The sequence below is a fragment of the Engraulis encrasicolus genome, chromosome 23 (genome assembly GCF_034702125.1).
Source record: "Engraulis encrasicolus isolate BLACKSEA-1 chromosome 23, IST_EnEncr_1.0, whole genome shotgun sequence".
Taxonomy (NCBI): Eukaryota; Metazoa; Chordata; class Actinopteri; order Clupeiformes; family Engraulidae; genus Engraulis; species Engraulis encrasicolus.
In genome coordinates this window covers 29,043,766-29,057,665 of record NC_085879.1, presented here as the reverse complement: position 1 = coordinate 29,057,665, position 13,900 = coordinate 29,043,766, and the positions used below count along the sequence as shown (strand labels likewise).

The 13,900-nt window shown below is 45.6% G+C and overlaps 1 protein-coding gene across 1 annotated transcript; it reads left to right on the top strand.

The window, feature by feature from the left end:
- The first annotated feature begins 10,467 nt into the window (after positions 1 to 10,467).
- chrm1a (cholinergic receptor, muscarinic 1a) lies at positions 10,468 to 12,828 on the top strand. Its single transcript, XM_063189890.1, has 3 exons — positions 10,468 to 10,637; positions 10,875 to 11,577; positions 11,962 to 12,828. Exons 1-3 carry the CDS (start codon positions 10,468 to 10,470, stop codon positions 12,826 to 12,828), a joined length of 1,740 nt encoding a protein of 579 aa, XP_063045960.1.
- Positions 12,829 to 13,900: the final 1,072 nt, after the last annotated feature.

The window sequence follows — 13,900 nt, the reverse complement described above, 5'->3', positions numbered from 1 at the left end:
CAATGTTGCTTAACCACCCTGCCCCCCAACCTGACTTCCACCCTCTCCTCTCTTCTCCTCTCTATTCCCCTGTCCTATCTCTATCTTTTGTAAAGCGGCATCGGGCTACTTGAAAGGCACTATAAAACAAGTTATTATTATTATTGTTGTTGTTGTTGTTGCTGTTTTTGTTGCTCTTGCTGTTGTAGAGATGGTGTTGGTCAGCGTCAGCACTGATGGGAAACCATATTTGGGGCTGGAATGTAAAATGTGTTGCACAGATATTTTTAAGAGAGCTGTAGGCTAATATTGTCTTTTTCCCATTTTAGGATGGTTGGTTGGTTGAATCATGGCTTTTGGGGGATTTATTGTAAAGAAACTGAAAGTACACTGACGCATGAAGGTAATTGAATAGTAACATGGAAACATAAATCTTTTGTTTCTCACAACATCCTGCCAAAAATGAATTGGGGTGGACACAGATGAATTAAGATTATTTCATGAAAGTATGTTAAAGTAATCCATGATTCATGTGACTGTGCTGGCTGGATAGCCTATGTCTTCTGTGATTGGCGGAGTAGATTGAGGTTCAATCATTGGCTGTATTGTCTTCTTTTGGAAACTGTTCCTCCAGATTCTAGGATATTATTATAGGTATAGGCCTGTAAGTCTTTCCCCCCAGTTTTGACAGCCATGTTGAGTCTACTTGTCTACTGTGGGTCTCAGTGTGTGTCATGTGGTGCCAAGATATTTGTTGTATTTGGTTCATTCATTCTTTCCTTTGACCTCAATATGGATTTTATTGTGGCATAAGCCTATATAGAAACGATTCGAGATATATAGGCTATAATAGGCCTACTTTATTTTATATAAACACATGACAAACACACACATGCGTGCTCGTGTGCACACAGACACACACACACACACACACACACACACACACACACACACACACACACACACACACACACACACACACACACACACACACAGGGAAGCCGACAGGGGGGGCAAAGGGATCAGTTATCCCGGGCCCAGGGAGACAGGGGGCTCAGAATTTGGGTCCTCAATACATTGTTTGTATTGGATTTGGGGCCCTTTCAGACGACTCTGTCCCGGGCCCAGCCAAAAATGTCACACACACACACACACACACACACACACACACACACACACACACACACACACACACACACACACACACACACACACACACACACACACACACACACACACACACACACACACAGGTGATGATGATGAACACATATGAAGATGAATGCCAAACAAAAGCGCTCATTCCTGAAGAATACTGGGAGTATGCCTATTAATCCGTTTATGCTGCAGGTGTAGAGCAGTGGTTCTCAACCTTTTTTGAACAAACACCCCCATTGACCTCATCCTAAGCCTCCCAACGTCCCCTTGACCTTATGATAACGTTGTCAACACCCCCCTTATTGAAAAATTGAATGGACTGATGCCCCCAATCACTGCCCCCTCTCAACTGTATCCTTCTCAATGCCCCCCCCCCGGAACTTCTTAACGCCCCCTGGGGGCCGTTCAGAAACACTAGATCACTGTGACAGACTGTGCACTGTACATTGGACATACAGCGTATCACACCCATCCAAGTTTTCCGCACAATATTTATATACAGGGGGTGCCGCCGGGGGGGTCAAAGGGGACAGTTGTCCCGGGCCTAGGGAGACAGGCGACCCAGAATTGGTTCCTCATTACATCTTAGGTATTGGGCTGGGGGGTCCCTTGCAGACGACTTTGTCCTGGGCACGGCCAAAGTTGTCAGTGGCCCCGTTTATATATCCAAGTTTCCCCTACAATATTTATAGGCCCTATGTGTGATCAGACAAGTATGTGTCAGACATCAGTTATTTATTACTTTCTTGTGAGGAAACTGACCTTGACAACAAGATACTGGGACTGCAGCCAAATGGTAATGAACAGCTTCCTTTTCCTCAAGAAATGTGTTGTGGCCAAATGGTTCTTTTCCTGTGCCTTTTAATCATAGTAAAGGCACATAGTAAGCTATTCAGTGACTGATGCCACTATGAATGTCAGAATGTGCCACTGGTGTGACAAGATGATTCAACCATCAGGAGATGAGAATTTTATCTTCATTTTCACGGTGTTGTCGGTTGGATGGAGAGAGAGAGATAGTTGGAGCGAGAGAGAGAGAGAGAGAGAGAGAGAGAGAGAGAGAGAGAGAGAGAGAGATGGATGGATGGAGGGAGAGAAGAAGCGACAGAGAAAGAATACTAGAACACCAGTGTTGTTGTGGACTTTTGTGTGCCGTGTTACCCGGATATAGTAGTCACTATGATTTTTTAAGAGGGGTAAAAAGTTCATTGAGGTGCAAACATACTTCTGAATAAATACAACAGCGGTGGCCTTTTCATTGAATGATTTTTACTAGGCTCGCTCTGGTTACCTGGGACACGCATCTGTAAATCTGTCCGGCCACCACACGTTTGCACAGGATATGAGAAGATAGCCGGGCCAACAGTTATGAACCCACACGTAGTGGTGGCCTGCTTAACTCAATAAACAGGACAATAAAACAGTGTGGGACAGTGAAACATATCATAACATAATGTCATAAACAAGGCCATAAACCACTGCAGGGCAGAATAGTGAAACTATCATAACATTAAGGGGATGAGTGACGACCACTGCGAGTCACGTTTGCCCCCTCAACCTACTTATTCTTTAATAATAACAAAATAAGGAGAAATTGGGATAAATGTATTAAAAAATGAACCAAATTAAACGAACTGGAGAATTAAGCACAAAAAAATCACACACACACACACATACACACACACACACACACACACACACACACACACACACACACACACACACACACACACACATACACACACACACACTCACGAAAAAAAGTAGGCCTATAAATACGAAATATGAAAGACCTGCAGCTCCTGAAGCGCGCGCGCGCCAATGCGCAGCAGTTTATTTGTTTCCTTCAGCGTTAATGTCTCCTTGGAGGTTTCACTTCTGATAAGAACACACTTGCGAGCGTAGCTCACATGAACTTGGCACACCTTGCGCATAGAAGACAAACCGCGCCTCGAGTCAGTCACCGAAGGAGGACCAAAAAAATCACAACACGAACGGGGAGAACGACAGCAGGGAGCCTGAAAGGGAGCACCGCACATGTCCTTTGCGGCGACACCAATCTATTTTATTTCTTTGAATGGACGGTTGCTTTTGTGAACCACAATTGAATGGCATTTCAGAAGCGGGAAAATTGTCATCAATGAGATCGACAGGTTAGTGCCTTATAATGTTAACACCATTAATCAATTGTAAAGAATTACATATTTATCTTTGAGAAGTGTGTGAGTAGGCTAAGTGCATGCCTGACTTAGAGTGTGTTATAACAAATGAACCTCACTGTAGCCTAACTCATAAGGTGCAATCAGACTTCCGAAATACTAAATCTGAAAGGGTTTGAACAGGCCTATTGATTTAGAAATAATAGTTATGTGGTGTGTCAAGTGTGGACACTGGACAAAAAGAAAGAATGAAAGAAAGACAGAAAACTTTTGTAGGCTATCATGGTATAGGCCTAGTTTACAAGGTGATTGTGTAGACTGCATACATGTGTGTTTACTTTAGCCTATGGCCTATTGTGAATTACTGTATTGCTTAGGCCTATAATTGGTTAATGTATGTATGTATGCATGTATGTATGTACAGACATGTATGTAGGCCTACGTATGTGTGTATTTATGTATTTGTTGCAAGAATAAATAAATAAATTCCTCGTTTGAAAGTTGCTTTGGTTATAAAGTGTCTGCCAAATGCAATGTAATGTAATGTCATGTAATGGCTGTAGTCAGCATTCATTACTAGATGTTGATGGTTTGCACAAATTGCCTGGTATTTCAAATATGTCAGCCCACAGACTGCTCTGATTTTTAATCCACCATGTACAATAACAGAGACATTTTGCATCCCCAGCCAGCCAGACAACCCACACAATTATTTCAGACACAGACTACTATGCCCCAAACTCACAACACACACCCCTAGGGAGATACCTTCACCATATTTGGCAATGTTTTCCTGATTAACCAGCGATTATTCCAGTACATTCAGTTTGGGTGACAACATCTGAACCATCTCCCAAATCCAAATGCTACTTTGGCTCTAAATTTTCCTAAAGGCATGTGCCGGCGGCCGGCACAGACTCCTTTGGGTTCTCTCTTTTCTGTCTGGGTGCCTGGCGCCAGGGCCATGGTCCTCCTGAATGGAGCCAGGGCCGGTTCTAGACAATTTGGTGCCCTAGGGGAGCGACCCTCTTTGCTTTTGGTGGAATTAGAAATTGGCATGTGTAAACATAGTGTCATACATCCAATTGAGCACAGTTGATCTACTACCTACATATGTGCTCATTAATAATTAATAATAATTGTCAATATAAAACTTAATGCTTTATTTTGCTTAATGTTTTAATTCTGCGGGACTTGGCGTCCCCAAGACATTTGGCACCCTAGGCAACCGCCTGGTCTGCCTATGCCTAGCGCCGGCCCTGAAAGGAGCTGTAGTAAAACTATGCTAAACGAAACACAATGTTCTGAAGTGCCGCTTGCCTGGGTCCATCCAGCAAGCCAACCTCAAGATCATAACATCCAAAATAACTCCTTAGGCAAATTTGTCTCTCGAAAAAGATTGATGGTAAACAAACAAAAGGGACACGTCTTTCGTCATGTGGACGGACAGATAACTGGACAAAAGCCTCTGAATGTTTACTCGGTTCTCTTGTGCTGTGGCTTACACTACAGGTTTACACTTTGCTGCTTTCAAGTTGACCTCCATATTCTCTTCACCCAGTTTACCAAGGGAAGGTGGAGCTTGCTCTGGAGTGGCCGGCCGGCCTGTGTGTGTGTGTTTTTTTCTTTCTTTCCTTGGGCCAAGTGAGTCCCTCAAACGTTTTAGTGACGCCATAGACTGTATATATACACGGCTTAGTCATTCCGCTCTGAGAAGAGGATCTACATCCGTGGAGCTCTTTAGCATGTCTGTTTGACGAGGCTTAGTCCCATGCATGGGGCGCTTTGCACACTGGGATCTGCACTGTACATGCTGTGTTTTTTTTTAAAGTTTTTTTTTAAATACTGGGGTGCTAAACAGTACCTTCCTCCAGAGAAGGGATGACAAAGGGGTTGGTTGCCCAGGGCCCAGGAGGAGGTGGGGGTAGAATTGGCACTCATTACATTTTTATGTGTGGAGTAGCAGCCTCATTTATGTCTCTTTTCTTATGTCTCCAATGACGGTTTTCTGGTAGGCCTACAGCACGACACAGCACGACTCGGCTGCCACTTTTTTGCTGTGCGATCGAGCTATGTCGTGCCTATTCGAAAAGCAAAAAGTGGCGTCCGAGTCGCACTGTGTCGAGCTGTAGGCCTACCAGAAAACCGTCAGTTGAGAAGAGGCATTAGATGACTTTTTGCTGGCCCCAGTTAAAGCTGCCAGCGGCCCTGCCTACCTCCCTCCCTCCCTCACACCAGCTAACCCCCACCCACCCTTGTCCTGTGCACTGTTTACACTTCCCTCCAATTAGATAGACAGCCAGACATTAGCTTTACATTGGGAGACATTAAGAGGTTCTTTGAGACCAAACACTTTCGCCGTATAGACTGCACGCCTTTCTCCTGATCACATGTCTTGAATCCAGTTTAAATGCTGGGGGGCAGGAAGATAGGGGTAGTGGTGCGATGGTCGTAAACGAACTGATATTTTTGCACGGCTCCTTTTGAACAGCTCCTAGACGTGAGCAATGGGAACCGAATCACATCTGGGTAGCCACTCTTTTCTTTTCTTTTCTTTTCTTTTCTTTTCTTTTCTGTACGTTTTGAGCCATTTCAGAAAAAAACACAAGTGTTTCTGCCTCAGAGAGGGCAGGAATGGCCTGTAGAAGGCTCTAAATTAACACCAGCCAACCGGCCAAATGTGAAAGTCCAACAAGGAAACTCCAACTCCAACTCCTACTGTCATTGTGACACAGAACTCCACAGCACACAACAAAATTGCATTTATGCCTCACCCGTGCAAGGGGGCAGCCCCCAATGGCGCCAGAAAGGGAGAAGTGAGGCGGGACTGTATGCTCAGGGTACCTCAGTCATGGAGAAGGGGGAAAGCACTCGTTAATTACTCGCCCCACCAACCTGGTGGAAGTCGAACAAGTTGAACCAGCAGCCATTGGGCTACAAGCCTGACGACGCCCGAACCACTTACCCATGAATACCCAAACGCTGGTGAGATTTCAGTTTGGCGGGTAGAAAAGACCATCCTATAGCCACTTTGTCCCATTAGTGAGTGTGATTTTGGCTAGTAACATTTTTTTTTATCTTTATTTTATTTTTTAATTTTTTTGAAACTTTATTGACTAGTAAGATTAATTCTACTTCCATTGTTAGAGCTCTGAGGAGGACAGTCAGTTGTTGAAAAAATTGAGGTGGCTGGTTAAATGCTATCATCACACTGAGGAGATCAACAGTAGGCTATATAAAATGGGTAAAATGAGGCTTTAAAATTTGACTTTACCTGAAGAAGTTTGGATGACCGAAACGTGATATTAAAGCTTGGAATGGACTGTGTGCAGGATCTTTTTTTATTCTTACACTTGAACAGCTCTTTGAAAGGAACGAGCGACTATGATCAGGATCCCTTGAAAGAGCCACAGATCCCAACTCTAACCAGGAGATGTGTTGTGATGTAGTTTTGCTTTCAGACTCCTCCTTGACTTTGTTGCTGTATGTGTTCTTGTACACTTGAAAGAGCCATAGAGATCCCATCTCAAGCCAGGAGATGTGGAGTAATGTAGTTTTGCGTTCAAAAGACTCTTCCTTGACTTTGTTGCTGTGCGTGTTCTTGTACAGGATGCGTACAGTTAAGCTCCAAGGTTATGCTAAAAGAACACAATGCTCCAGCAGGAGGATGACAGGCTTTGCCTCCCTTTTCTGCTTTGAGGTTGCTACAGCAGAGACAAACACAACACGCACTACATAATGTCCCGGAATGATCCGAACGAACATCATGATGTTGACTTTGTTTTTTTTTTCTTTTTTACAGGCAGTTTGCACGGCAAGTCATCTGTCATAAGGTCAGAGTAGGATTTTTGAGCAAACATAACATTGGCTGCATACGTAATTAAAGTATTTTTTATCATAGGAGCAATCTTCATTGTATAACTTTAGGGCATGTGTTGACATGGCGTTTTAATGGTTTAACTGAATGAATGACATCATTGAGACATCAGTGTCAAATGTTCAATGACTTTAAGCTGAAGCACCATAAATGTTTGAAGGGATCAAGAGTTCTTTTTGGGGGGGTGCTGCACAGCACACTAATGCAGCTGCCCATGGGGACCTGGGTTCGAATCCACCCTGGGTCATTTCTAGCGATTCAATTCGATTATGATTCGGCAGGTAACGATTCAATTCGAACTGATTTAGTCAAGTCAAGTCAAGTCAAGTAGGTTTTATTGTCAATTTCTTTACATGCACTGGTCATACAAAGAATTTGAAATTACATTTCTTGCTTTCCCATACAGACATAGACTAATCTAGGTAAGGACATAGACAGTATAGACATAGACAGTACTTATACATGGACTTAAGACAGTATGGACATAGACAGTGCTCATACAGACATTTAAAGTGCAAGACTGGACAACAGAAGACTTGTAGAGGACATACATTAAGAGGTAATTGTTGTGCTTTTGTGCTTTTCCTAAAAAGTCCTTTATAGCGTTCTGACATAGTAATAGTAGCATTTTGAAGAAAAATAAATATTAATTCTGCATTTTGAAGAAAAATAAATATTAAAAAGGTCTGTCAAGTACACCAGCAGCAGTGTGTGTGTGTGTGTGTGTGTGTGTGTGTGTGTGTGTGTGTGTGTGTGTGTGTGTGTGTGTGTGTGTGTGTGTGTGTGTGTGTGTGTGTGTGTGTGTGTGTGTGTGTGTGTTTAGTGCAGGTAGAAGGTGCGGTGTGCGTCTGTGTGTGTGTTCTTATGTCTCTGTGTGTGTGTGTGTGTGTGTGTGTGTGTGTGTGTGTGTGTGTGTGTGTGTGTGTGTGTGTGTGTGTGTGTGTGTGTGTGTGTGTGTGTGTGTCAGTGTGTGTATGTTTGGGTTTAGTGCAGAAAGTGCAGTGTGCTTGTGTGTGTGTGTGTGTGTGTGTGTGTGTGTGTGTGTGTGTGTGTGTGTGTGTGTGTGTGTGTGTGTGTGTGTGTGTGTGTGTGTGTGCATGTTTTGAGTTAGTGCAGGTTGAAAGTTCAGTCACAAATATAGTAGTGCAGGTGGAATGTTCAGTCGCAGATATGGTGGTGGGGGATGAGGNGGGGGGGGGGGGGGGGGGGGGGGGGGTTGTCAGTGGCCTTGCTGGCTGGAGGCTGACAGTGGAGGGAGAGTGGGTTGAGTGTTCAGTATCTTGATCGCTTGGTGCATTGTGCTGCTCGCCAGCCTGGTGGTACGGGAACGGAGGCGCCTGTACCTCTTTCCAGAGGGCAGGAGGCTGAACAGTTTGTGTGCAGGGTGGCTTGTGTCTTTGATGATCATCAGTGCTTTCCGGGTGAGGCGTGTGGTGTACACAGACAGGGCAGATTTTCACAAGACAAAAGTTTTGTCGCCTATCGAACATAATGTGAAAATGAGCAGATAAGTCACTTCAAAACACTTCAAATACGCAGATTGGGTGTCATACTTAATCACTGAATCACTCTCACCTCTCCAGAAAATCGACTTTGGCCATAGGTGTATATAGGGTCATTGTAATCATGGAAAGCAACACAATGAAAATCAATGGAGTTCAATGAGAGATGGTGACATATTCGCTATTCGTAGAGCAATACATGTTTAACTTCATGATTTAATCAATGATAAAAGCCCTCAAACACCTGCAGCATGCATGCAGCTCCTCATAAGAGCTGTATCTGTACCATGTTTCACTTTATGCACCATTTCTCTTTTTTCATATTCTTCATCTCCAACACCATATAGTTTTGATGCTATCAGTTCTAAAATGGTTGATCTTGGGATCTTGACTTCAGAGTATGAGTCCCATTAGCCTTCATTTTTGTCAGAATTAGGCCTGACATACTCTTGGCTGGCTTTTTTGAGACAGGACAGTGGGAGAGACTTCTTTGGTGTTAAAGGTGAAGAATTTGGAAAAAATACATAGTGCCTAAAGTCAAACATCGGAGGGATACAGCTCTTATGTGGAGCTGCATGCATGCTGCTGGTGTGTGAGGGCTTTTATCATTGATTACATCATGAAGTTGAAAATGTATTGCTCTACGAATAGCAAATATGTCACCATCTCTCATTGAACTCCATTGATTTTCATTGTGTTGCTTTCCATGATTACAATGACCCTAAACATACACCTAAGGCCAAAGTTGATTTTCTGGAGAGGTGTGAGTGAATCAGTGATTAAGTATGACACCAGATCTGCGTATTTGAAGTGTTTTGAAGTGACTTATCTGCTCATTTTCACATTATGTTCGATAGGCGACAAAACTTTTGTCTTGTCGAAATCTGCCCTGTCTGTGTTCATTAAAGGGTCAATCTTTCTTTGGTGCATGAAATTTATTTTTGTACATACATTTTCATTCGAAAGGGTTGTAGCTTTCATATGAGTGACTTCTGAAGCCAAGTGATTAATTGAAAGTCAGGTTATTAGCTGTTATTCCAAACAGATGGGTAGGCGACAACTCTTTTGGAGGCGAGTGTATATACAGTACCAGTGTATTACACTCAGAGCTGTCATACTTAGGTAAGCACTAAGCAATTCATGTGTCAGGCTTGTAGCCTAAGGGTTGCTGGTTCGATTCCCAACCAGCCAGGTGGGTGGGGGGAGTAGCCTAATTAAGCAGTGCTCTCCCCCATCTTCCTCCATGACTGGGGTACTCTGAACATTGCACTGTCCCACTGCATTGCTCCCTTGGGGTGCCAATGCCTCCCAATTTAGTTGTAGGCCTAATACTAATTTAGTTGTGCCTTGTGCGCTGGCTGGGGAGTTTCCCAACTGGGTTTTCTTAATGTACAGTAGTAATAGTAAGTGAGCCAAAAGAGACTAGACTAGGCCTACAAATGAGGCATACATTTATTGTTCTTCTTTCCCCCATTCCTCCTAGTCTTCCTTGCCTACAAGCACAGTCTGTCTATGTACTATACAGTAGTATTGATATTTGTGTGCAATAAAATGAGTTTTATTGTCCATGAGTGTTTTTTTATACAGTAAGACAGTAAGATTTCATGCTGGCATGACAATAAAATCTATTCTATTCCATTCCATTCCATTCTATTCTATTCTATTCTATTCTATTCTATTCTATTCTATTCTGTTCTGTTCTGTTCTGTTCTGTTCTATTCTACAGACAGTACCTGATGCGGATCCGCCCAACATGGCGTGATGGAACTCCATTTCCATCTCCACTGGCGCCATGACTCTGCTCGATGAGCACCACCATCCATCTTCATCATCCTCCTTATTCTCATCTTCATCATCATCATTCTCCTCAGCCTCCCTCTACATGGGGTCGTTCTCCACCACAGCAACCTCTCCACCCCACCACCTCTACAACCACTCCACCCCCAGCAATAGCAGCACACAGTAGGCATAACTCTTAAAGACTTGAAATTAACACCAATTCAGATAACATGGTCCCACTCACAAAATAGTGTTAATACGGTATGATCAGGTTTATATATTGAGAATTATTTTAAATCAGTATTTATGGACCTCAGATTCTTTTAATGTATTAATTGTTTCATTCATTCATTCATTCATTCATTCATTCATTCATTCATTCGTTCACTCGTTCATTCAGTCATTTTTTTTACTGTGCAGCAACCTGACCGGCGTAGGGCTCCCATCTCCGCATCATGTGGTGTTCACCTGGGAGATGGTGGTGATCGTCCTGATCACGGGGCCCCTGTCGGCCGTCACCATCGTGGGGAACCTGCTGGTCATCCTCTCCTTCCGGGTCAACTCCCACCTGCGCACGGTCAGCAACTACTTCCTGTTGAGCTTGGCCGTGGCCGACCTCATCTTGGGCGCCGTGTCCATGAACTTCTACACGACCTACATTCTGATTGGTCAATGGACCCTGGGCAACCTGGCCTGCGACGTCTGGTTGGCCGTGGACTACGTGGCCAGCAACGCCTCCGTGATGAACCTGCTGGCCATCTGCTGCGACCGATACCTGTCCGTCACGCGACCTTTGACCTACAGGGCGAAGAGGACCCCGCGGAGGGCCGCCATCATGATCGGCCTGGCGTGGGGGGTGTCCTTTGCCATCTGGGCGCCCCCGATCCTGTTCTGGGAGGACATGGTGGGCGAGAGGAAGGTGCCGGAGGGCGAGTGCTCGGTGCAGTTCTTCTACGTGCCGGTGATCACGTTCGTGACGGCCATTGCGGCATTCTACCTGCCCGTCACCATCATGGCGGTGCTGTACTGGAGGGTGTACCGGGAGACGGAGCGGCGCTCGCAGCAGCTGGCGGGCCTGACTGGCACCATGACCACTGCCACAGCGCTGGCCATCACATCACAGGTAACTTGAGGTTTAGATACTACCCCTAACTTGTGCAAGTAAATGAAGATTATGAAGCGTAGTAGTATGGGGGCCCCGGATTAAATTTTGCTTAGGGTCCCATGAAGGCTTGGTCCGGCCCTGATGAAGATGTTGCATGTTGTTTCTCTGAAACCGTTCTCTTTGCCTTATCGTCTTGTCTTGTCTTGTCTATGACTTCTGCTTATCTACTATCTATAACACATAGTTCTTTTTCCTTCTCTTCTTTCGTTCTATAATCTTTAGCACATTGAATGACAATTATGTATGACAATATGCTATGTAAGTAATTTTGATTGATTGCTTTTCTTGTCTTGTCTTGTCTTGTCTTGTCTTGTCTTGTCTTGTGCATGTCTTCTTCTGTAGGCCTCAGGTCAACACTTCTCCCAGTGCAGCAGCAGTGAGGGCAGCAGCTCTGGTGGAGACGCTCAGCTCCAGTGCCCAGCAGCAGCCACCCAGGCAGAGCTGGACGAGCTCAGGGGTGGAAGAAGTGGAGGAAGAAGAAGGAGGGGGCCAGCAGGCTGCTGGAGCACGGTCCTCCACTGCCTCAAACGAGAGAGGGACACCATGTCCTCCACCACCATCTCCCCAACCCAGAGCCGCTACCTCCACCACCACCACGGCAGCAGGAGGAGCGACAGCCTGGACAGCAGCAACGATGGAGGAGACCGCAACGATGATGGAGACTACCAGAGAAGCGTGCAGGAGGTTCCCTTGGTCCGCATGGGCGACAGGAACAGTAACGTGGATGGGTATAAGGGGGGTCATCATACAACAACACCAGACCCCTCTCCCTCCATGTGTGGACGCATCAGCAGCAGCTTCAGCAACCCCTCGTCCCCGCCCGCCTCCTCTACCCGCCCTTACTCCACCATCTCCCACCTGGCGGCCAGAACGTGCAGCGCCACCAAGACCTTGCGGAAGCTGCGCAGCTCCTCGCTGATCCGCGAGCGCAAAGCGGCGCGGACGCTGAGCGCCATCCTGCTGGCGTTCATCGTCACCTGGACGCCGTACAACATCATGGTGCTGGTGTCCACCTTCTGCGACAGCTGCGTGCCGGAGCAGCTGTGGCAGCTGGGCTACTGGCTGTGCTACGTCAACAGCACCGTCAACCCCGTGTGCTACGCCCTGTGCAACCAGCACTTCCGCGTCACCTTCAAGGAGTTGCTGCTGTGCAGGTGGAGGGCCAGTCGGAGGAAGAGGAGGAGGTGGGTCAGGCCAGGAGTGGGATGAAGAGGATGACGATAATGATAATGATGATGATTGGGAGCGTATTAAGACACTGTGGTGCCCACAGGCACTAATACCTCGCATGTGCCCCCTTAATGAACAATATTTGGTGAGTTTTTGTCATGTAGTGCCCCCCAACTAACTGTAAATGGTTGGTGCCCCTGGGCGTCACCTTCAAGGAGCTGCTGCTGTGCAGTAGGAGGGCCAGTCGGAGGAAGAGGAGGAGGTGGGTCAGGTCAGGAGTGGGATGAAGAGGATGACGATAATGATGATGATGATGATGATCGGGACCGTATTAAGACACTGTGGTGCCCCCAGGGCACTAATACCTCGCAGGTGCCCCCTTAATGAACAATATTTGGTGAGTTTTTGTCATGTAGTGCCCCCCCCCAACTAACTGTAAATGGTTGGTGCCCCTGGGCGTCACCTTCAAGGGAGCTGCTGCTGTGCAGGTGGAGGGCCAACCGGAGGAAGAGGAGGAGGTGGGTCAGGCCAGGAGTGGGATGAAGAGGATGATGATGATGATCAGGGCTATACATTAACCTTTTTCATCACCAGCCAAAATGGCTAGTATATGTTAATCTTACTAGTCAAACACACACTTATTAATGGGTCATGGATTAAGTGGCTAGTAGGTTGGTATTTTCTACCAGCCAAACTGAAATTTCACCAGAATTTGGCCATTTGTTCATTTAGAGCCCTGATGATGATAGATAGATGAACGTTTGAAGATGCTGCAAGGATGGATTATACAGTGCACACAACAGGGATGGAAATTCATAGAGGGATTAAATGACATTGCACTTAGATGATGCTTTTGTCCACACTGACTTCATTTCGGGCCAGGAGTAGGATGACATAATGGAAGGTCTGCTGAAGATGTAGATGAAGATGGATTTACACATCAACAAGGATGGACAGTCACAGAAGCCATTACATTACACACAGCTGGTGATGCTTATATCTGAAGTGACTTGGGCACAGGCTACTGGTTACAGACCCTGGAGCAATGGGAAGTCATGTGCCTTGCTGAAGTAGCCTGATTGTCATCGACTTTCAAATCTCTTCGAGACTT

What these genes read in the sequence shown, in the direction of transcription:
- chrm1a (XM_063189890.1), top strand. Translation starts at nt 10,468, where the DNA reads ATGACTCTGCTCGATGAGCACCACCATCCATCTTCATCATCCTCCTTA. An exon ending in CCCAGCAATAGCAGCACACA is followed by an intron (nt 10,638 to 10,874) that starts GTAGGCATAACT and finishes TTTACTGTGCAG; the next exon opens with CAACCTGACCGGCGTAGGGC. An exon ending in CGCTGGCCATCACATCACAG is followed by an intron (nt 11,578 to 11,961) that starts GTAACTTGAGGT and finishes CTTCTTCTGTAG; the next exon opens with GCCTCAGGTCAACACTTCTC.